The following is a 25,215-nucleotide window of genomic DNA, read 5'->3' on the forward strand; positions in this document are numbered from 1 at the left end:
CAGTCTTGGCAGGTTGTCTTTAGGGGAAGTACCTATAACTGGACTGCACCTCCCTTCCCAGTTTGTAGTGCTGGTCTTGTAGGATCCAGGCAATGGTATCAAGGGAAAGAATTGCTCCAGTACTGGTTAGGAGAATGGTCACTTACTTCTGAATGTCCTCTGTTCTGTTGACTTTCAATTCTCCTTCCTCTTTGCAAATGACATGCCTTCTACTTGCTTATCCTTCATCTGGAATGCAGATCTGTACTTCCCTCTACTTGATTTGTAGTCTCTCTTGCCTTGACACAAATATTTCATAAATAGTCTGGTTGCATTTGAGGCTGTTTTCCAAAGGAAATGTGTTTTTGTCAACTCCAAACAGAATATATTTAAATGTAGATGTGCTATAGTAGCTGCAATAACCCTGGCAAAATACTGGTTTATAAAATCCTTTTGTGGGAAATACCCATTCCTTTTTTGTTGTTTTTTTTTTAAGATACTGGAGAACTACTTACTTAACTTTTGCTTAGGCTCCATCCACATTTCTGGAAGACAGGTAATGTGGCATACAGTGGGGATAAAGCAGTAATTACATATTTGCAATTCTTTCCTGATGATGGGGAGCATTATCCTGGTGTGTGCTTCTGTGCAGTAGAAGTGACTTTGTTCCTTAAGGCTTTGGGCAGACTGCACAGATGGGCTCTTCTCTGCCCTTTCACTCATTCTGTCATGAGGGTTTGGGGATGAGAGTGACACCTTAAAGGCATCCATGACAAGGTGCTGTGCTGTGTAAGCTGGGCAGAACAGAGCCTTATCTTGACTTACTTGTAAAAAGGTCTGTAGCTCAAAGTGCAGTACAAAAGAGATGTTTGATATTGTTCCTTAAAGAGCTAAAAAGACCTTTGGATTTGATTAAATACCTTAGAATACCCTCTCCAGATTTAAAATACCTTATTTAATATAATGCTAAAGCTGTTTGAAAGTTCAGAGCACTGTTCACATTTAAAGCCTAATACTATTTATTTGGTTTGTATCAGTAGTGTCAATAGATGCACTTGTTTGAGAGATGTACAATCTGTGAAACCCTATTCCTTGCAGCAGGGTGGAGCAATAAACAGGTTTTAGTATTTCAGGTAGATACCATAGTTCTCTAACATAAACAGTACTAAAGACAGTTAAAGGGGCTTTAGAGGGAAGTGGAATCTTTAACAGGCGCAGGAGAGAGGCATAAGGGATGACTGCATTGCCAGTGTATGAAACACCCAGGAATAATTGGTGGCAGGCATAATATCTAGAAAGTCTGTGCTCTCTTATTTTGTGCTTATAAGAAGTTGAGCCTTTTAGATTTTGCATGTTTTAAATGGCTTTATCTTGGTTTTCTTGCCGCTTTGAGGCGTAAACTCATGAAAACGCTGTGGAAGGGTTCATTTTTGATGTATCACACTTGCTGGCTGAGGTCCAGAGACTTATCATCTTACACAGGCTTCTGTACAGGTTCCCCAGATGCTGCCTTTTCTAAAATGTGCTTTGGGCTTTTGAGTTAAGTACAACTTGCTTCCAAAGACGAGTTTGTTGGCTTTTGTGTGGTAACTTTGCTTGCAGAAACTTGGATCAACAGAAGCTTGAAGGGCAGGTATTCAATTAATAGCATTTCTAAAGGTGGTATTTTTGTCAGTGGTGTTTTCTTGTTCGATTAACAGTGTTTCCTACTGTCCTGGAAGTCCCTTTTCTCTGTTACTTGGTTGTTACTCTTGTATGCCCTTGTATCTTTAATTGCTATCACAAAGGAAAAAAATCATCTCCTTACCCCCTGCACTGTAGATCTCAGTATGTATTCGTGAGACCAGACAGCTAAGGCTTTGTTCAGTATGGGATTTTGTGGGAGTATGTGTTTGCCCAGGAGTTTTGAAGGAGGTAAGACTGGGTCAGCATGACCTTGGAGAAGTGGAAAGTAAGCATGTGGAGGGACAGGTTGTGAAGCAGAGCTGTGTGGGTTATCAGTGGAAGGACTGTCAGTAGAGAAAAGGGGGATAGGACATAGGTGTGTCTGTATGGACCTTTCTTTACTTATTTTCAGTTCATTCAGGTTTGTCATCTGGTTTGCATAAGTGGCCAGGTATGTAACCATTGGTATGATTTTCCCCCACCCCTAGCCTGTTACTCTGGAAGAACTTTTGTGTGGCCAAGCTTCTGGCGTGTTTTCATCTTGGAATACAGATTTATATAGCAGTGTTCTGTCTAGAATACAAAACAGTTTTGATGACTCTGCAAGATAGATTCATTTGCTTTAAACTTGAAAAACAAGGTGTTAATCTCTCAGTAATAGCTGCTTTTCACTATAACGTTTAATATCTGTATCTGGGAAGATTTTAGTTCAGTACATGATTAACATTTTAATCCATCATTTAGTGTTCTAAAATGGGCTCATATTTCTGTAATTCTAGAAAACCTGTTATAAGTGATGCTCTGCATTTTTAGATACTAGATTTTTTTTCAGCAGCCAGATACCATTTAAACAATATTTTTAATTAATAGGGCTTTCCTTTACATTTGTGCAGCCGTTTTGGAGGTCTGTCTGTGGGATATAATGGGAAAAAATTAGTAGTAATGGCATATCTGGGATACAGTTCTGGTTCCTGATACCTCAGGTGTGTGAGCTCTGCCAGTTGTACGTGCCATTCCAGAGCATCTGCATTTGTCCTCTCCAAAGGGAGCTGGTTTTCAGTTGTGCAGACAGGGTGAAGGTGTGTCTAGACAATTGTATTAATAGAAGTGAAAGCAAAGGGAAAGTAAGTTTGTTTTGTAGATGAACTGGAAATGAATGATCTCAACTTGTGAAGATGTGGCTTACCAGTTGTTATGACAACTATTGAAGGAGTTGTGCAGCATTTGTGTCTTTTACAGTGAGGCCTCATAATGTATGCAAGATTGAAGCAGGATTTGTGATTGTCATAAATGGGATTCACTGGCACAGGTTGCCCAGAGAAGTTGTGGAAGTTGTGCTTACTTCCCCATACTGGAAGTAAGCAACCTGGTTGAGTGGACAGTGTCTCTGCCTGTGGCAGGGGGCTGTAACTAGAGGCTCTCTTTAAGTCTCTGTTCCCAAATATGATTATCTTAATAAAATGTTAATGACAATAAGACAAAGCCATGCGCTGTTTGTCTTGTTGGGTTGTTTTTTTTTTCTGGAAAACAGAATAATGACATTTCATGTGAGGCTTTTTGATATCCTTAAGGAAATCAGCATGCTTTTGACTCTTCCTGAGTTGGACCCCAGGTTATGGTTCCCTATTTCTGTGAATGTATTGGGTCAATTGAAGGTTATTAGAGATATTTTAATAAATGTATATTGTATTAATTCCTTATCATAAAGTAACCTATTCACACCTATTCAGTGACACTACTCCAAAAAGTACTGAAGTGGAAAGTGGTCTGTTTTGAATGTTTGGGCATATCTGTTTGATTAAATAACTTTAAAAGAGCTTCACAGAAAGAAAACTGATGAGGGAAGTAAATTCTGTTCTGCTTTCTGCATCCATTAAATTGTTCACTAATGCTTCTGAATGCTTTTGCAACCCAGCTGACATCTGATCTTTAGGAATATTACTGAAATCCCCATTGGCTTGGCTGGTTAGAAAAACAAATCTTTACTTCTTTAAAGTAAACATGTTTTATTTAGAGTAATAGATAGAAATGCAGTGCACTGAAATTGTGGCAGGGATAGGCAGGTGTTGTCCTTATGACCTTTTACAGCTGCTATTAACTGGATTGATAAATGTGTAATGAAGGGTAAAAGTTTACTTTTATGCTGGTTTTATGCTAGAAGCATCTTTGTGATTTGCTGTTGCAGGAAAGGAGAAGCTGAATTAGAGGCTGTTAACAGGATTCTTGGTAGCCAGCAGTGCTGAAGGGACCTAGGGACCTTTTCAGGGTACAGTGAAGCAGAAAAAGCGCCCAGTAAAATGTGTCCAGTTCAGAAATGTGCCCTGCAGTATGTAATGTGGGCAAAGGTTGGAAGCCCTGGTTCCAGGTATTCCCAGAGGTGCTGGAACAGCACGTCATGGCGCAGCAGGCAGTCTGGAACTCAGGGGAGACTGCTTCCTGTTGCTTTTTACAACCTTGTAGGCCAAGGCAGGAGATGGAAGAGGAAGTAATAGGAAAAATGCATGGCTGCTAAGGCTAATCTGTTCTCTTTCTTAGGACTTTTGAAATATCTTGATCCATTTCCAGTGAAAAATAGCTCAGTGGCTCTGATTATATTTAGCTCATCTCTAGGCTCGTGTTCTGGTCAATGTAGGTCTTTACATATTGAACACCTCCTTGGCTCCCACTGCCAGGTATATCTGAAAAGCTCAGCTTGAGAGTCAAAGCTTTAGAAATCCTGGTTTAGAGATTAAGTCTGATCAAGTCTGTGTTAGGAGTAGAAATGAAAGTAAGCAGAAGGCTGCTAACAACCAGGCAACTCCATTCAGCTGTGGTACAGCAAGAACTTTATGGAAGGGCTGTGGAGAATAGCCCTTGGGTTTGTGACTGCAGATGTTTCTTACTGTGGTCTGTGATCTTTAAATGGAATGTGTTTGTATGTTTCTTCTGTTTTCATGCCAGTTTTTGATATTTGTTTAGACAAATACACTGTAAAATCTGGTATATAAAAGAATACCTGACAGTTTTGTTTGACTCAATGATAAATACCACGTCAACTTGCATGTAAAGATATTTTTTTAGTTGTGAAACTTAAGCACTAACAAGGGAAAAAATACTTTTGGAATAAGAGAAACTTAAGAAAATAGGTTGCTATGAAGTAACAGTTAAGATATTTTTAATATTACATGTAAAAAATTTATAAGATAAATTGTTAACAGTTCTAATTAACCTTTAAAAATAATTGGAACCTGGTGCTAATACAGAGTTTGATTCTTTTTTCATGCTTAGGTTACTTGCCAAAGACTTATTAATTTTGATGGCTGAAATAATATTTCGGGATAGTTGACAGACAGCCTTTTTTTTTTCCTACACCAGAGCTCATTAATACAGATTTCATTGTTCTGAAAGGAGGTATGCCTGTAGAGAACATTTCATTTAGTTATATTACTATTATTTTCTCTTTTTCTGATGTGTATTACCTGAAGTAATTCGCATTTTCATTCATTTTAAAAGGAAAGCAATAATTAATTAGATTTGCATTGACAAGCACTTCTGTTTGCTTTTTTCTGGAATTGGGAGTGGCTAGTGATGATCTTTGTCCTTGTGTTTTCCATAGTGAAGCAGGGATCAGTTCGATTGAACTGTAAATGCAATATTAGAAGAACTGAGTAGTTGTCAAAGGTCATTTCAGTTCTGTGTAGTAATAGGGGGGAAAAATAACTATGCTAGATTTAGGAATGCGCAGTTTTACCACTGTGTAAATGGGTCATGCTCCCAAATCGTGAACATTTGATGCCGTTTTGGTGACGTTGTACCTAAAGATTAGGGTAAAGGCTAATACAGATGATTGGAGGTATTCAGAAGGCTTCCATGGATACTCTTAGTTTGGAAGAGGCATGACTTGATGAGTCCATGAGTATCATGTAAAACTGAATAGAATGTGGTTGGGCACTTGGTAGCACAAGAAAATATCCAGTTGAATTGAGGCGGTATTTTTTATTTTTTTTAATAGATACAAGTTGACTTCTACATAAAGCACAAGTAAACTGTGCCCACTCTCATTTGGGAGGCAAAAATGTATAATGTGTCTGAAAACAAAGAAACTGAACAGATTTGCATAGAACTCTGACTGTTATTAAATTGAAATATAGACTCTGGCATAAAAGTATGAGAAAGTATTCTGCAAGTCTTGATGCTATTTGTTCTTGGTCTTGAACCTTTTTTCTCAAGAATTTATTATCAATTGCAGTCAGAGAGAGTAATGGAGAGACTTTGGGTCTTGCTGTTAGGATTTTCTGATGTTGTCAGTGGAGTGGTAGGTTACGGAAGTGGTCTCAGGTAGGTTGCAGATGTGCTGTTGGGACAGTCTGTGTGAGAAGGGGACACATGGGCTGATTTTGGAGACCAAAGGGTTTCCGTGCTACTGTAATTTACAGCACTTCATCTAACAAGGTTTTTTGCTTTAGCAAAAAGTATTTCATTTAAAATGTGACATCTGTTCTCCTTTTTGTGCTGGGACATGCCCAGGAAGGTGATGCCTGATGAGTTGCGTATGTCGTTTCTGCTTTTTGAGTCAGGTCTAGGCGTTGTCCTAGACTGTCTACACACATGCATGTTAGGCACTGTTTAAGGATTTGCCCATGCCACTCATACTAACAGTGATATCAGAATAACTGCTTCGGAGACCCAAATCTCTACAAGATCATCTATAAATTGGTGATTGAAGTTCTACAATGTTTCACCTTCGCTTTGATTGTGCTGAAATATGTAGGGAAGACTTGCAGCAGCACAAAACTGTTGATATGCTTTTGCCTTGCTTTTGCAAAGGTACTGGGAGCCTTTTTGGTAAATGGAACCTGGGTATTGAACTTCAGTGGTGTTTTATTTTTATTTTGTACTCAGACCTCGTTTTTACTTCAAAACTGCAGTTCTGTGATGTTCATTTGTTTAGTTACCTTAAATGCAGAGAACAGTTCTCGGGGGGGCTTTCTTTAGGTCCATTTTTCACATTATTTGGAACCATTCTCAAGGTTCATTCAATCAACTTCTTAAATTTTTTAACTTCTATCAACAATTTAACATAGCTTAATTGCTATACAGTTCATTCTGAAAAGCATATTTATTCAGAAGGTAATGAATCTTGTTTAAATATAGTCAGCTGCCTTGACTTTGTCCCTGTTTTATCTTCTGCTTACTGCTCAAACGTTTGGTAGTACACTCAGAAGGTCACATCTAAAGGAGTTTTGTACCTGTACATAGTTCAGCAGGATGGGAAGTCTGTTCTGTCTGCAGCAGATGTTCCATTATGTCCATTATGCACACTGGAAGATTGCCCTTTAATATAAAAACACGTTTTATAGATGAGAACTTGAGTTGTTTGCAATGTGTGACACTCAGTAGATTGTAGCTCTGGGTAGGGTGCTCAGAAAGTTCCCAGGTCAATACTGTGTGTGGCCATGACCACTCTGGTTTTTCCTCATCTTGGCTGGTAGTTTACATGTGTTGTGAGGTTGCTTGTTCTTACTTTGTCTGCAGAAATGTGATTGTGACTCAGAGCTTAGGTGCAGAAATGTTTCCATCTTTCCAAACTTCTCTATGCACCAGTAATATCTGCTTCAGAAAGGAAAACAAAAATGAAGGGGTTTATTAAAGGGGTGACCCAGAAGATATAAGGTCATGATTTTTTTTACTCTTCCCCAGTGTGTTTATTTTGAGCCTTGATCAAAATCACCTTTAAAACTTTCTTTAAAAATTCCACATGCTTAGGTAAAGAATGACATAATATTGACTGTGACACTATTAAAACCAAAACAGATCAAAGAATGGAGCCATATCCAAACAAAGAAAACAAACTCTGATAAGTCAAATATAAAAGCATAGTAAGGCACACTTAAAGGCATCTGTGAAACAGCTGATGGCATCAAAACAGTAATACAACTTTCCTGACTAAACTATCTGTTGCTTCTAGTTAGGTAGGATGGTTCAAGAAAAAAGAGGTCATAGCAGAATAACTCAGGTTTTGGTGGCCACAGTATTTTCTATGGAGAAGTTCTATGGAGTATTTTCTATGGAGAAGTTAATGGAATACCATTTGTATTACTTGGCATCATCCTCTTGAGAGGGGAGTCTGGCTGCACTGGAGCAGATGAGGAGTGACATGGGCATGTGGAGATGAGGCATTTGGAATGGCCAGGCCTACCTGCAGCCCACAGTCTCATTATTTTAGCAGCAGGTTTTAAAATTGCTATCAAGTGGGGAATCGCTTTCATCAGCTGCATGCAGTTTCTCCAGTCTTCCCTTTATTCTGGTTGTTTTTGTTGCCCTTTTGTGGACTAAATCTGGGAAGTGATCATTTAAAAGTAAAAGCACCCTTTTCAGGGACTCTTTTTAAATTAGATTACTTCAGGTTTTGTTTTGATCAGCAGTCAAATAGCTTTTGGCACTTGTACTGCAGTTGCTCAGTTTCCCTTTCCGTGCTTCTCTTTAGTCATATTTTGTTGTGTTTATGCCACTTGTATTGATGGAGTTGTGTTTGGTTTTTTTACAGTGACGACAGTTCCTGTCTCACCTCTTTGATGGAAGAGGACTATGACCCAGAAGTGAACTCTTCACTGTAGAACAAGAAGCTCTTGTGGATTATTTGTGTCCCTTTAAAAGCAGCACCCAGTCTACAAAAAATAGAGTAGAAGAGATTATTTTTGGACCTGGCTTTTTTTTGTTCATGTGACCTATGTTTCAGCATGTAAATGGTGAAAAACAGGGAGAACATTCCTGCTTCTGAGCTTTGTATCAAGTAGTGCTTAGCTCTGTGGAGCATTAGCCAAGTTACGTGGAGACTAGAGTATATCCTAACATTCGTTTTTTAAAATATTTTACCTTTTTTTTAGCAGATGTATGTGATAAAAATGAAATTTATATTTTAAGAGCACTTGGGCAGATGCTTCTTGTTTAGATCTCAGTATTTAGGGCAAACATTTTTTATGTAACATCATTTTTCCAGAGTGTTTAGGTGATCTGCTGCAGATCATGAACTGTCCAGCAGCCTTGAGTGTATCTGTTCAGTATTAACCATGATGTTGCTCTGAATGTTGTCATGCAGACTTGACAAACCTTTTTGTAATGTAAAGGCTGATTTCTGTACTACCACGACCAGAGGAAATTTAATGAGGTGAACGTGGGCGTTGGCCTTTTTAAATATAAATTACCTTCTTAGGTATCTTTTTTTTGTAGTGAGAGTGCAAAGAGAGGGTAAAATGAGCAGCTGAGGGGGTGAAGGGCACAGTTGGCACGAAGTGCGGCCTCTCGTGCTCTGCTTCGAGACGCACTATTGCCTCAAGGCTGGCCTTCCAGAATTCTGGAGAAGGAAGGAACCCAGAGGTCACTGAAGCACACAAACTGAGGATATTGGGACTGCAGAGGCCAAACTCAGGGTAGGTGATCATATGTATTTACTACTTTGCTTATACTGTGTTGACTTGTTTCTAGATAAATTAAAGTTGAAAAATAAGGCAAGATGTTAAACTGGAGAAGCTTCCACAAAAAAAGGTGGAATTCAGTTGTATGGAGCAATAGTTCACCATTTTGAGCAGTAGAAATTGCTGTGATATGCTGGAAAGAACACAGGAGTGCAGGAGCTGGCCTATGGTTGTCAACCTCATGGGTGTGGTTAATTGTAAACAGGAAGTAACTGGGAATGTTGAAGTTCTTACCTGTTTCAGTCAGAGGAACAAAGCAGGAGAAGAAAAATGCTCAAATAAATACAAAAAAAACTTCAGCACTTTTCCCCACCTGTAGTATAGGCCAAACTTTGAGAGATAGTGTTATTATTTCAGTTTGGATAAGATGACAGGGAATGTTCTTTTAATTTACAGAGCCTGGCCATGAGGTTTGATGCCTCATTTTATTGAAGGGAGACACTGGACCTAAATGGCGCAGCATGACTTTGTTCCTGCCTGGCTTAACTTCTCAACACCACAGTCAACCAAGGTAACAGTAATACAGATCAGCTGCTTTCACAGCTCTGACCATGGGTAAGATCAGTGTGTTGGGTTCTCTGTGATTCTGTGGGAGACAGGTGGATTTGTGAGCTGTTCTGGATCAGATCCAGGCTCATTGATGTTGCTGGCTAATCAGTGCAGTTGTGGATGTTGTATTGAAACTCATACAGGAATGTGGGGGTCGGTGGTTTTTTTCAATTAGGCAAATGTCACTGCTGGCATGACAGGCTCCTGAAGAGTTGAGTGCTTCATTACATGACTTTTACCTTCTAGCAGTCCCCTGCAGCCACCTTTGAGAAACATGGAGAGCATCTTCCACGGGGAGAGGGCCGCTTTGGCGTGAGCCGCAGGAGACACAACTCTTCCGATGGATTTTCAATAATGGGCCCCTCCGAACTGCGGGAGGTGAGTAAGAAGGACCAGAATGCAGCCTGAGAGCAAACATTTTGAAATATTCTACAGAATGAAGAATTCAGGCAGAATAGAAACATTTTCCCAAACTGTTACTTTTTCCAAACATTCTATTAGGAAGTTGTACTACTCTCTTGTCTGTGCAATATACTCAGGCCTTAAGAGGTTTTCATAGTAGCTGTAAGTGCATTGTGTAGCTTGATTTGTTTTCTCATATAATCACACAGTACTTAATAAATTCAGAACAGCAATTACTTAGTGAACACTGGCTGAACAACAAGAAAAACAACCTGATATCTCCAGTATTCTGCATACTGTGTTGATTTTTTTCATTTGCATATCTCCTTTTGTTTAGACTGCTGGCATCAGCCGTCCCTTCTCCGCCATGATTCTGTAGATTCTGGTGTTTCTAAAGGAGCTCATGTTGGGCTTTCTGGCAGTCAGCCTGGCTGGCATGGTCCCTCACGGGCCATGATAGTGTGAACCAGCGTGGAGGAGGAGGAACTGGAGTTCATCGCCACTGGAATGGCAACTTCCATTCTCGGAAAAGTTCCGCCTTTCAAGAAAAGCTGCCTGCTGAATCCAGGGAAGAGAAGAAGGAAGATAAAGAGCATTTGCAGTTTGAGGAGGAAGACTTTGTAAGTGTGTAGCTTCTCATTAGAAGTGGAAGGAGTGAGAAATGGCTTTTTCGTATCTCGTTTCTGTTAGCATTGATAGGTGGTGAGTTGCATTCCATTCCATGTTTGAGACACAGCAAATTTTAACAAAATTATGCCGGCTCTGATAGGATGCTGAGCCCTCAGGACTTGAAGACATGTTGGATTGTGGGGTTTGGATCATATGTTTTGCCAAATGGTGATTGGGAACTGAAGGCATTGTAACATTCAGGGCAGGTCTTCAGTGACACCCATAAGGTGACAGAGGAATAGTAGCTGTATGGGACTTTGTGGCTTTGCTTACAAAGCCTTTTTTTCGCTCCTAGAAATACATCTGTTCAGCTTATCTTCAGTCTGCCTGCTTCAGTCTTCCTGTCTCCTTCACTCTGATACGTGTTGGTGTTTGTGATAACCTTCCCAAGCTTGTTCATGACATGCTCAGACCTTTTCAAACCATCTGCCTTGAGTCTTCTGCCTTGAACAGTATTATCAGAGTTGTTTTCCTCTCTCTCTCTGTTAATCTGCTGATCAGGGTTTCTTGAGCCATTTCTTCCATCAACATCTCCAGTTCTTCCAACTTTCTTCTTATTCAGCATTTTGATTCACGTGGTGTTATCAGTATGATAGTCTCTTACATCCTGCTCTATTTTTACTGGATTGTCTTTAGTTTTTCAAACTTTATCAAGCAGTACTTGGACTTAGGACTTTCAATCCTTACCATGTGCCTTCCTTAATGCTAATGCTTTGAAAGATGTGCACCTTTTCTGCCTTTTCTTTTCTATTTAATTCTATTTCTCCTGACCCCTGAAGAGTGTTATTCCATGTGGTTTTCTTTCTGCATCTATTTCTTGCTGTCTCTAGGCTCTTCTTGACTAGTGTAATGAAGAGAATATCCTCTGTAAGGTTCTGGTAATTCTGTCCCTTCCCCTAATGCAATTCCTATCTTCATCTTCAGTACTAAGCCTTTGCTGCCTCCTGTAATGAAAGGTTCTGGTAATACTGTGCACACTTGCATGTATCATCATCATGAGGTATTTGCTGTCTTATTCAGCATTTGTGTCTGGAAGGCTGTTCAGAGCTGAAATTGTTGTGGCAGTTTGATGGTTTTCTGCTCAGGAATTTACGAGTCAGAGTGAAATACATGAATACCCACAGCTGCTTCAGGCCAAAATCCAGAGCCTGCACTTAAATTGCCACAGGAGGCAGTTTGATTTAAGCTGCTGGGGTTTTTTCAGTGAAGGGCCTGGGAGGTGATTGCATTTCTCTTGTTTCAGCTGCTGCTGCTTTGAGCAGGAGCCTGTACCACAGGATGGTTAACAGCTGGAGAGTGGGGATAAAGCTTGTGTGTAGATTTCTACTACCTGATTTCTCAAGAATACTGTAATTCAGGCTATGAGCTTGTTTTTTGACCATTAGAAGTCTGTTGAAATCTAGAAATATTGCAATGATTGCAACTGTGCAATCTCTTGTTATCTAAATCTTGGTCTAAATCTTTCTTCCACATACTTCATTCTCTTCTTCAGTGCCTTCCCCAGCTTACATGGCTGTTTCTTCTCTAATTACTTCCTTCATTTTTAAGATGATAATACCACAGGCTAGCTAGCAGCAAGCTTTGTTTAGTAACTCCTGTACTGTCTTTGCCCTAGTGCTCAAAGTGCTGTGTGCTGTGGTTAAGTGTGTGACTGTTAGGCCTGTGTGGCTGACAACACTTTTCTTGAAAGGTCTGCAAAGCAGGCTGTTTAGTCAAAGTGTGAGTGCCCCTGCTATAAAACTGACCTGTAGCTAAAAACTGAAGCACTTAAACAGAAGAGTTTCTGGAGACTTGAGGCAGGAATTTATGGTATGGTGGGACTTTTTTCCTTACTCTTACAGAACAGAAATACCTACTATTTCAGATGCTTACTATTAGAGAGTTATGCTGTCACCATAGTAACTGAGATATGAGGAATTCCTTAAAAAGAGGAAAAAGATGGCTGTATTTTGAACTGAGGTTATTTGGGACAGCAGAAGAGGAATAGCTAATCAGGATTGATTGAATGCTTAGATTTTCTTCACTCTACTTTGAGCTTGGACATGTCTGTAGTTGTTCCATCAAGTTGAATTCTGAAACTGAATCCCATTTAAGTCTGCACGCACTCTTGTCCTAAAAAGTGGTCTGAGTTTTGATACAAATTTAAATGTAGATTTTCTTTCTCAGTAAATATATTCCTTTACATTATGAATCTAGTATTGCTTTGGGGGGTTTTGTTTTGTTTTGTTTTTTTTATTGGCTCATGCATCATTATTGAATTAAAATATCGATGAAATGAGGATAGATTCTTCATATACTGATGATGTGGATTTTGGGGTTTTTTTGAGCTGCTTTCAAATACCTAATTTTTTAATACATGTACTGGTTGGTAAAATCTACCTAATTATAGTATAAGACCTTAGAGGAGTTATCCTGAGCCCTCCGATAGTTCCAGTGGAAATACAGCAGAAACCGGGAGAAGGCAAACTCGATTTTTAAATGTCTTGTGGCAAAGCATTCTCTTCCACCTCAGGTGCTGTTCAGAGAAGTCTATCCATACTGTGGGTTATTGGAAAAAAATGTTAATACTGTTTATTTTTGTTATATGTGATATAACAATATATTCATTTACATTGTCTTTTTACAGCCATCTTTGAATCCAGAAGGTGGAAGACAAAACAACCAGAACAAACCTTTAGGGACACCTTCTGGAGTATGGGGGTAGGTGAAGGTCACTGTACACAATGCTGATGATGGAGCAGAAAATTGTAACAGGTGTTTAAATGCTGGGATTTTCACTCAAAAATATTTTAAGGATTTAAGTGAAGTAGACATTTTACTGTTTCTGTCCTTTGTTGTTTTTCCTCCCACAATCTTCCCTAATCTCTTGGCCTTTTTGTCTATTTGAAACTGTTTGTCTTGTCATAAAGCAACTAGCCAATGGCGGTAATGTCACTGTTCTGTGTTTGCTTCCTGTCGGCTGCAGTTAAAATTTCACATAGACATCACTTGAAGGGCAGAGCAGATTGGAGTGAACTAGACATTGGGATCTTCATAGTGGAAATATACCAAAGCTGTCATAGTTCTGTGGTTGAGTTCAGTTGATTTTTTTAAACTCATAACAGCCTTGCTTTGATCCTGATGTACTCTGTGAATCTATGCCTTAAAAAAAAAAGTGAAACAAGGTATCAGTTCCAGCAGTTAAACACGAGATTTGTTGATAATTAGTTGGATTACTTGGGTTAGATAGTAATAGTACAGTAATAGACTGTAAATAGTACAAATGTGAAAGAAACTCAGAAACATTTCTTGCAGTACTGTTGGGTTGTATCTTTTTGCATGTTTGTCAGGTAGCTGTTGTTCTGCTCAAAACTTAAAGAGAACATTATGGAGCTTTTATCTGTTCATACTATTGGTATTTTTAAAATTGTTACCCTCCTGGAAATGATGCTTATTTGGCCTAAGAAACATTAACTGTACTTAATTAACGTGTCTTTTGAGGTATAAGTTATGTAAATATTTTTTGCTGTGTGAGTGAACTAACAAAGCTGATCCATGTTGCTCAAAAAAATACTCCTATCTATTCTGATTTTTGTAGAATGGTGCAAGGCTGTTAACTGATGTCACTATAGGTTTTTCCTTTCAGCATCAGGGGAGCTGTTGTGTTTAATTAGAAAAGATTGTATTTAGATATCCACATCCGGTGTCTCTCTCAGAGCTGAAGTGAAAGAGCAGCTGATGGTCTCAGAATCAGATGTGCAGTGTCGAAGATGGAGAGGGAGGAACAGGAGGCAGTGTACTGAAGCTGTTCTGAAACTGAACATCTGTATTTCAGAATCTCTTGTTTTGTTTTACAGAAAACCCCCCTAGTGCCAAGCAACCTACCAAGATGCTGGTCATCAAAAAGGTTTCAAAAGAGGATCCTTTCCGCCGCCTTCTCAGCTGCATTTACATCACCTGTTTCTCACCTGGCAAATGGCAACAAAGCCACCACCATTGTCCCAAGTGTCTACAAAAATCTGGTTCCTAAACCTGCAGCTCCTCCTTCCAAGGTACAGGGAGTTCCAACCAAATTAGTGAACTGCAGATCAAGGAATTAACCCCCAACAAATAGCAGGAATTGGAATCTAGTAGTTTCTGGGCAGTGGCTTCTACAGCAGAGGCCTATTTACTACTAAAGTTGTTGTTCTGTTAAAATGCCTTTGGGTTTGTCCATAGGGAGAACTAACCTCTGATTACACTGCAGTCTGTTTGAATGGGTGGTGTCCTCACACATTAGACAAATACTTATCTTAAAAAGACAAAATGAGCACTGCTGGAGAGGTGGAATGTGTGCTGCTATGTGCTTGAAACTGTTCACATGACTACCTTGAAAATCTTTATTGGGTTACAATACTTTGATGTGTCCAGAACAATTGAGGCTAAGATCAGATTAGATTGTAACATCCTGTAATTCTGGTGTAATTTAGTTGAGCCTTAAAAACAATCTGGAAAAGCCATGCATTTGGTGCTACAGTTCTTTTACTGAAGGAAATACATTAGTGCTAAAAAAAAAAAAGTAATTTTTTTCCTTAGTTCTAGGCTTAATCTTGCTCATTTTTCCAGAGAACCAGCATGTATAGATGTCTTAGAAATTTGAAGAATTAATAGTAAAAGTATTTAAAAAGCTAAAAAAAAAAAAGTTATTCTTTAAAGAGAAGTCCAAATACTTTGAGTTCTAAAATGTATTAATTACTAATATTGGCTGTGACATTCCAACAAAATCTTCCCTATGGTTACAGTAGATAATTCTTACACACATTCTTTCTTTTTGTAAGAAAGCAAGTTTAGAGTTTCTTTCCCTTTTGGAATTTTTAAATTCAGGTTAAATTCTGCCAGCTACACAAAAGCTTTTAGTGGTTAACATTATTCTCAAATAATCTGGTCTATACACTTGGTCAGCTGATCTACTTCTTGGTAAAATGGGATAAATTGACTCATTAGAAGATTATTTATAAGGCATTTTTCATTCTACACACAATTTCAGTCCATATATGTTCTTGTTTAGAATAGGTAAACAAATTCTAGCTTCTAATGAGTGGGGAGCCTCCTGTGCCTTTATTTTTGCTTTTACACCTTGATTAATACATGTGTAGATATAGTCTGACCTGGGTTTAGTCTGGATGTTTTGTGTGTTCTTTGAAACAAAAGGCCAGAGGTACAGTTTCTGATCAGACTGTTAGATTGTCTCTGGCTTCAAAAGTAAACAGAATTTTAGTGAGCCACAATGCATACAGCTTATCTGTGTCATATGAAAAGATCATTTCTGAGGTGTGGAAGTTAATGCTGTACCAGTGTAGAGACTGAGAGATGAAAATGCACTTCTGTTGCTCCTTGCAACTTGCTGTGCAATTACTGTTCCATTTGTTGTTGCTGCCTCTGAAGCCCATGGACAGAGGTTTTTCTTTAATTCAGTCAAGGAGAGCTGCTCTTGAAGCTTTTCCTAACCGTGTTCTGTAATTAGACTATGTAGGTTTTGATTCTTCAGATAAAAAGAATACATTATTCAGTGCTCACAGTTGGAATAAAACTGACTATGATCTGAAGGTTCAGCATCCATCAAAAATAGTGGTAGGGTTTTTTTAGCTTGCTTTACATGTTACATAGTTCATTTGCATTCCAGATTGTTTATCTGTATTTAAATCAGAGATTTATGGCAGTATGTAGTGGTACCTGCCGAAGTTCCTTTTAATTAAGTTTTTACTTCACTGAATCCAGTAGGCCTGGATTACACTTGGATTTGTACCTGAAATATTGCAGTATCGATAGCAAAGGAAATGTTTTTGGCTAGTGGAAAAGCTATTAATTTTTGATATGTACCCCAAGAGATCAGTCACATTAAGCAGGCTATAAATATGTACTTAGTGATTTAGCTGCTAATTTCTGAGTGTTTATGCACTGAGTGGTGTTGTGATTACTGGGGCAGTGATATTCCTCAGTGGTGGGGATTGCAGTGGGAAGACTTACCTGCTGATGTCATCAACAGTGCTTTTGTTAATGAATGGTGACCATTAGCAAAATCAAAAGGTGGAGAATCAGCATATCCTTAGCCAGAAAAGCTGTGTACATTGATGCCTTTTTTTAAGTCACAGCCTTAAAGCAGCTGTGGTAGGATGCATGAGCCTGAAGACTTCTAGAAAGTTATCCAGGAATTGTAGTGCATAAAGTAGTAGAGGAGTCAAAACACTCCTTTCCACAAAGTCAGCAGTATTGGAAAGCTGTCACAGGAAAACTGAATGAAAAATTTGTTAAGTTGTACCAAGTAGTTCAGAAAGGAAGAGAGCTGGTGGCAATGAAACAACTGTGTTCTTTCTGGCTAATCGAGATGGCTGATAGCTCACAGTCAAGCAATCCATGAAGGTCACACTCAGCCACCCAAGGAAAGCAATAGGGGGGTCTGTCTTTGGATCTGTCTGTGAGCTGCCTACTTTGTGGAAAGCCTGGAGAGCAGCCCTGGGCTGGGCAGTCTGAGAGCTGGGAATGAAGCAAGTGCAACCCTGGAGAGAAACTTCTTTTCAGAATCATGCTGCACCCTACTTTTAGTATAGGCAATAAATATTGTGCAGATCAAGATATTTCTGACCCTTGAAGGGGATGTTTGTAATGTATGCTGTGGATGCCATAGAATCTATTTGATAGTGTGAGATGCTCATTTTTGAGTGGAAGAGGAAAGCTGATGGCCTCCCCATGCAATGTATTTTTTTTAAAGTTTGTAGAACCCAGTAGGCAGTGACAACATACTGAAAAGTGCCTCTGTTCTCATTGCTGGCAGATTGCAAGATCTGTTGCATCTCAGATTTAACTGAATCCTATTTGTGCACTAATTATTTTACTAGTGACTTGAAGCTGGCTTCAGAAGTCCAGTGGGTCAAAGGAACCTGTATGCTTTAATGTTCTGACAGTGGCTTGCTTGTGCTACTTGGTACAAGTTTCTTCTTAGGATTGTTTTGGTGAAGACTCTCACTTCACAGTGTTTGTCCCTGACTGATAAGAGAGCTTCAAGAACAACATTCCGAATAATAAAAACTTACCTTGAAGTCTTTACTTTTCAGCCAAATGGCCAGTGTATTCAAAGGGATTCTGCAGAGAGTATCTAGGCCAAAACAGCAAGTGATCCTGCACTGTAATAAACTGGCTGCTTTTGCATCTTTTTCGTGTTCTTGTTGCTAAATTGGTGCAATGATGGACACTTTCAGAGCCCTAGGAAATAATAATTTTCATTCTCACTCTAACAAAACTATTGCATGATGATCTTCCTTACACAAGGATACTTCTGTCAAGTGATTGGAAGCCTTTCTTTGTGGTGTGCAGTGTTCCCCTAAGAAATGTCATTTTAATTGGGATTTTTTTTTTATTTCCCATCTGTGGGTAGCTGTAAGATAAATTGCATTACACAGTGGTGATTCCAATTAATGAAAGGCAATGCTGGATTTTCTCTGTGAGTTGTTAATGGTGTTTTACTGAAGGGTGTTGCCCATGAACCAGAGTTGTGTGTGATTTGGGGAAAACAGAAGATGCCAGGGGAAAAATGATGGGTGTTGAAATAAACCTGTTGAGACTGGAGAGGGAAGAAAAGAAGAAAATCATACAAGAGCCAACATAATGTTGCTTATTTATTTCAATACTTGCAAGCAACCCCTTCTCATACCTTACCATTTTTGTTCTCTTCAATACAGCCAAGCCCATGGAAAGCCAACAGAAGTGAACATAAACCAGGCTCGCTGTCCTCCACCCGTGACTCTGCCTTTACCAGTCCAGTGTCTGTAACCAAACCAGCGGTACTGGCAAGTGGCTCAGTCCTCACCTCTCCCAAAGAGGTAAGGGTTGGGCTTAGGGATAGGGTGGGAGCTTCTGTCACTATCACCTGCTAGAGAAACACGATAAGGCCCTCTCTGCATGTGGTAGCTACCTTTGCACCCTTGAGGGGTGACTCACTTGTACATTCTTAGCACATCAATAAAAGAAATAAAAATGGAGTTTATGTGGCTATAAAGCCATTGGTGTTTGTTCAACTGTATTAGAATTTCCTTCCAGTAAAAAAAAAGGTACTAGTGCTTTAAATGGTGTTGTGTAACAAGGCATGCGTCAGCTTGGTGGTATGGGAGTGCAGATACCAAGAACTGATGTGAATAGGTAGGCAAATTGATTCCCATGATGTTTTTCAGTATAGGAAAGGAAGGGGAAGGAAGGTGATCTGCTTAATTTCCTTTCTCTAGAACAACAGCACAAGCACTCTGAGGGGGTTGAAGGAGTTTAACATGTGTACGTATGACTTCAGCTGCAGTATCTCTTTAATTTGTCATTGGAATGAGGTAATCTGCTGAGATGGAAACTGACTTGCCCCTAGTTTTGGTCTGAAGTATAGAGGGAACTTGAAATATAATTCTCTTAATATTTCAGCAATAACTGTGACAGAGCATGAGAAAAAAAAAAGAACAAAAATAGAACAGACTGTGATAAATTCCTGGCCAATGCAGCTGCTCTTTATAGGTTTGACTTGATGATCTTGGAAGTCTTTTCCAACCTTAATGATTTTGTGATTCTGTAAAAGATGATTCACAACATCTGAAATTAGTTTATTTTAACTGTAGAATTGGGGAATTTTTCTAGTTGTGCACTTGTCTTCTGTTATAGACATTACTTCTAAAATGAGGCCTTGTCATCGTTATGCTTCTCTGCTTTGCAGACTTTGCAGCAATCTGCACTCTTCTGCCTTAGCCACAGCTGAGTGTACAAGCAGTCATTAAAGGCAGTAGTTAATAAACAGGCACCTGACACTTTGACAGATGGATCTTACACTCTGTTCCTTTCCCTTACCTTGCTTTTCTCTCTCTTTACACCAAGTTCTTTGTGCTGCTGACTGCCTTTCTTTTGTGTAATGCACAGCAACTGTATAGACAGTGTAAATATGTAAACTTGAACAGGCTTTTACCTCTGCAGACTGGAGAGAGGCATTCACTTTGTGTCATACAGGAGTAATAAAAGTGTTTCCTCCACCTGCCCACAAGAAGGTCTTCTGTGAAACTCCAGTCAGTGAAGATAGTGGGTACCAACCTGGGAGCTAAACATAAAGGGGTTAAAATTTTTTTCCAACTAAACTGGACATTTGTAATACATTTTTCTTTGAATTTGTTGGAGATTTACAGTATGAAAACACAGGTCTGTGGCCAGCAGATAGTACTGCAATCCTGATTCTCCAGGACTGCTACTCGCAGTCTCTGGTTTTTTGTTTCTGAAAGGGGGCTAATGTGCTTCCTGCAGAAGTGGTAAAAATAGCACCTTTATTCATAAGAGACCACAGTGTGTTGAAAGCTAAAAGGGTTCCAAACCAGCACTGGCCGTGTCCCCAAAAGGCAGTCTTAAGACAAACAAGCTACAATACAGCCTGAGTTCTTAAAAGTTCTTTTCTGTAAGAGTAGCCATCTATGTTATAGACAGACATCAGAACAAATATCAGGTGGTGCATAGTGCTATCATTCATAAAAACCCAAACACCCCAAAAAAAAGCAGTACCAAAAGACTGAGGTGCCTTGATGTTTCAGTCAAAGGTCTAAACTTACTTTAGAAGAGATGCCAGTTTGCTATTTAGTGCTAAAGAAGAATGTTCTGTAAAACATAACCCTTCTACAGAAAGTTATGCATAAAACCAGAATTGAAGTGAAATTAATTCTCTTTCAGAAATCTGCTGTTTCTAAACTTTAGCTGTAACTGTCTTCCCCTGATGTGTAGAAATTATTTTTAATACCTCAGTAGTTTATTAGAGATCAAAACAGCCACTAGCAAAGAGTTCAAGTTGAGTATTTTAGATTACCAGAAGACATCTAATTTTAGTCTCCTTTGTTCATTATTACCTTCTGTCACTGCAGTCAAACTAATAGTTATGTTGAGAGCTTAATTTCACTCTTGTGTTGGCTTTTTATCCTGATAGTTGCAGTCACTCGTTAGGTCTGTTACAAGTGCTGATTTGTTTCTTACTATGTTGAATTAGGCAAAATTGGAAAGGTCTGCCTGAGAAATTACTTCCAGGCTGCACTTATTACCTTGCAGGCATTATTTCACATCAGTGTTTAACATGCAACAGCCATTAGAAATATAAGCAGCAGTTGCTGCCTTGTTTTTAGTCTAGTTTCCCTTGATCTTTGCTCAGAGCACTGAGTGTGATAAAAATTTTTGGCACAGGAGATTCATTTTGAAGAGCCTGAATTTGCAACCTCCCCCCACAGCTTAAAAAAGTGTGTGGGGAGAAAAACACTACAAACTTAATGAAATTTTACTGGCTTAATATTGATTTTTAAAAAATAAGTCAAAGCATGTACATGAAGAAAAAGAATAGTTTTGCATGCAAGATTCTGGTGTCAGTTAATCCATCATAATTATTAAATTCCTCATTGTTTTAGAGTAGGCAGACATGAACTCCAGCAGGAGGTAAGATACTGGGACCTTTCCCATAACATGTTCTTAGATTCCTTTTGTGTGCCCAGACAAAACATGAAACAGATAAAATTGAAAGCTCACCTTGGTTAGCAGTGCTCCTATTGCAAGATCATGGCCAGGTACTGCCAGTGGGCCTGGTTCACAGATTCCAGATTATTAAGAAAGCTTAAACACTGTGGAGGAGCACAGGAGGTTTCCTTGTGTTCATGCATTGAGCTGAGCAGATTTCCCACTGGCTCCAGGGCTGTCTGTGTCTGGCTCCACACTGAACCATCTGGGCTGAGTGTACAGAGCCAGCAGCTGGCAGCATTCTCTCCAGGGGAGGATTCCAAGGCTGTGGCTGCCTGTTCTGTACCCAGTTGTGGTTAGTTAAGGATGTGACCACTCCCTGAAAGGAGATTACCTCCCCATAGCTTAATTTCAGGGTAGAGTCTGTCAGGATGACTTAAAATGCAAATTTGAACTGAGTCTGTTCTGCTTTATTTGCTAATTTTTTGTAGGGCAGGAATCCTGCATGAATTTTTTTGCCCTAATAGTCTCTGTTGTAGGCACCAGCTTGCTTGAGACTTACATTACACAGGGACAAAATAAACATATTCATGACCATGTGAATTGACTCCTAGAGGAAGAAAAGAATTAAGTTGATAATAATAGATGGGAGAGAAGTGACTGTGCAACACAGTAGTACTTTGATAGGAGTTTGACATTAGGCTGAGGTTTTTTGAGGGCTTAGGAGCCACCCAAAGAAATGATGAGTGTTTGAAAGGTGTAAGCACAGCCACTGAGGAGGCCTCAGGCTCGCAGCAGTGCAGTTTAATTTCTGTGTTCTCCCTCCCTGTGCAGAGTCCTTCCAGCACCACGCCTCCCATCGAGATCTGCTCCTCGCGCCTGACGAAGCTGATGCGCCGGACCACTGATAAAAAGAGCGAATTCCTGAAGGCACTGAAGGATGATAGAAATGGGGAGATTACAGAAAACAGGGAATGTGACAAGCTGGATGATGTAAGATCACTATCCTTGTTGTGTATATGGTCATTATTATTGAAGGAGTTGGGGTTGAAAAAGCCCTGAACAATGTATGTAATTCAGGTGCTGGAAGAGGAAGGGAATGATTCCCACTGGCCTGGCACATGTGCCAGTGGAAATAGTGCACAGCAGTGATGGAGGGAGATGTGTAGCACAATGAAATGCAAGTGGATAAGTAATAAATGAGGTGGAAGGTCACAGATGTTGAAGGTAATCTAGATTTTTTGCAAGGATTCTCTGAGGGAGGAAAAGTATCGTATTTTAACATCTTAAGTTGCTTTCCTGCTTTCCTGTCAAACTACATTCACAGAAAAGGAGAATTTTGTGCTTGTGAAAGGTGCAGGAATGTGGCTCAAGCCTCAGAGGCTCAGACCAGACCTCCAAATTCATAGATCTGTGCTTTAATGTGTGTGTAAAGTGTGTCTTAGGAGCATTTAATTCTCATAGCTTTCTTGCTGTCACTGTGAACTGCTGGTGATGGCTTTGCAATGCCAGCATCACTCCTCTGGCACAGCACCACAGGCCACCAAATGTCCTTTGTCCTGTGTTGTCCAGTCACAGCCAGGTACACATTGCTGCAGCTTCTGTAAAAAACACTGGCTCAAGGTGAAATGCTTGGCTGGACTTTCAAAGGCAGAAGCTTGAACTTGGAACTGTGCTGTTGGCACAGTCTGTGCAAGCACACTTTGATGGTTTTATTTTTCTTTAGATGGAGAGCAACAGCACACCAGAACCAAAGGAAAACTGGGAAGAGAACTGCCATCAGAATGGCCTTTCTCTCCCCTTGCCAGAGGAGGGGGAAAACCTCTCCCATTCATTGGAAGCAGAACACAGGTGAGTAAATGGCAGAATAAAGTGTCTGGAGTAAAGGAGGGTGAATCCTTGGGCTGTGTGAGGAGAAGGAAATTATTTTGAAGAAAGCTCTCTTTTTGAGAAGCAACATAGCTCTGTGTGTATGGAGAAGGAGGTGTGTGGGCTTTGTGACTAGTGCTGGACTGGGTGGGGTCTTATTGAAAGTAAAACAGGACACCAGTGGCAGTGAGCCAAGGCTTTACCGAGGTCTGTAATTAAGTCCTCGTGCTTCTTTAATGCCACATCCCCATGTGTTAATGCTGCCTAGAGATATTTATCTGCCCACACTGGGAGTCAGCATGAACCAAGGGTGATTCTGGTTATTTGCAAGCAGGTGTCCTAAATGTAATGGTTTGAAGACACACACCACACTTTGTTTGCACTTAGAATACTCTTGTGCTGCTTTACATGCTGTAAAAGTGGAGGAGAGTTAAGAAAATATTTACCTGGTATCTCAGGCTGTATCTCACATCACTGAATAAGCAGTGTGAGCATCTGGTGCAAGCAGATAGTAATGTTTAGGAGATTCTGGACTGTGATACTAGTTTGGTCGCTCATATCCTCCTTCAGTGTCCTTGAGTTAGAATTTCAAATCCCTGCCTTCCACCAGGCTGGTTATGTACCCATTATACTGCTGATGGTTAAATATTGTAAAAGACATTGAAAAATGGTGGGTAAACACAAAGGATCATTGAAGTGATCTGTGTAGAGAAGATTCCCTGGTGAATTTGGAGCAATTTACTACAAAACCTTGTTTTTCATGGACAAAGTGTTCTTTCCTTTGCCATTGTTCCCTTGCTTTAGTTCCCATGCCCCTTTTATTTTCTCCACAATCAGGTTATTGAAAGAAATGGGATGGCAGGAATATCCTGAAAATGATGAAAACTACCTTCCCCTCACGGAGGATGAGCTCAAAGAGTTCCAGATTAAATCAGAACAGGTATGTTTACAGCTCTTCCTACTTGTGACTGCTCTTCTCCCTCTCCTTTCTCAAGGGCTGGTTCTCAAGGGTATTCAAAAGGACCAAGCATTTAAATGAGATAGTAGTAGAATGGATGATTCTGCATTATCCATGTGTGTATACACAGTTAAATGTGGCATTCATTTCAAAGGGTTGGTGACGGTTCTCTGCACACTTTTGCTCGTTTTAAAACTTACTTTCATTTCTGCAGCGAAGAAGAAATGGATTTGGGAAGAATGGATTTCTTCAGGGCCGCGGCTCCAGCCTGTTGTTCCACTGGGGAAGCACTTTTAAGACAAAGATTGAGGACTCAGACACGGAAACAAGTAGCAGCGAAACGTCAGATGACGATGCCTGAAACTGGGCACAATAAAATTAAAATAAATAAAACCAACCCAATAAACTCAGTTCATAGTTCAACACGTGTTTGGGGTTGTATAAACTAAACAGAGTTTATTCTGTCTCCAGTCTGTTCAGTTTTTTCTTTTGTTGTTGATACTTCATGCACAAGGGAAATAATTGTATCCCAAAGAAGAGAGAAATTGGCTTCTTTAGCTTTTTCTTTTGGTTTTGCCCTAATGCTTACTAGAAGTTTGTGCAGCTAGCAAATTTTGACAAAAATCCCTTGTGGGGCAGTGCACAAGTTCAGTCGTGTGAGCAGGACACAAGTGGCTGACTGATCTCTGCAACAACAAGCTTCTAACAGTGCCGCCGCATTGCCCAGCGCGCGGTAACGGTGTGCTAAAACAATCATTGTCGATGACAAAATGGCTTTTGAAGTTCTAATTATGTTAAATTAATGCTAATAACATGAATATTTTATTTTATTTTATTTTTTTTGGCGGCTCGGGGAGCTTCATCACTTAACCAGGCGTTTGTGGTTTTCTTTTTTTTTTTTTTTTGGGTACAGCTGTAAAATATTTGGATATAGGAATTGTTTGTGTTCTTCTTCTTGCAGCCTTGATATTCAGGGTGGATTGTAAAATATAAATTTTTTGTGAGATTTCAAAGATTAAGATTATTTTGATAACATTATTTACAGATTTTAAAAAGTGACTATCACATTGAGTCTGTATGAGGGGGAAAAACTACTGCATCAAAAATAACTAACTTGGAATAAATATTTTGCATCAGTTTGCCAATTCTAATTGTCTTTCTTATGTAAGGAGAGCTTTTCTCTAAGGGACCTGCAACTTCGGGGGTTCA

At 39.6% G+C, this 25,215-nt stretch overlaps 1 protein-coding gene across 1 annotated transcript; it reads left to right on the forward strand.

Moving 5' to 3' along the window:
- The first annotated feature begins 9,030 nt into the window (after positions 1-9,030).
- Positions 9,031-25,151, forward strand: LOC117000367 (vasculin-like protein 1). The gene is given in 14 exon segments (XM_033067932.1): positions 9,031-9,053; positions 9,495-9,609; positions 9,897-9,990; positions 9,993-10,025; positions 10,387-10,494; positions 10,497-10,669; positions 13,345-13,417; positions 14,555-14,622; positions 14,624-14,749; positions 18,413-18,553; positions 22,014-22,172; positions 22,906-23,030; positions 23,886-23,988; positions 24,221-25,151. Coding segments are annotated over 13 exon segments (1,410 nt in total). The 5' UTR covers positions 9,031-9,053; positions 9,495-9,549; the 3' UTR covers positions 24,368-25,151.
- Positions 25,152-25,215: the final 64 nt, after the last annotated feature.

The sequence above is a fragment of the Catharus ustulatus genome, chromosome 9 (assembly GCF_009819885.2).
Source record: "Catharus ustulatus isolate bCatUst1 chromosome 9, bCatUst1.pri.v2, whole genome shotgun sequence".
In the NCBI taxonomy this organism is placed as follows: domain Eukaryota; kingdom Metazoa; phylum Chordata; class Aves; order Passeriformes; family Turdidae; genus Catharus; species Catharus ustulatus.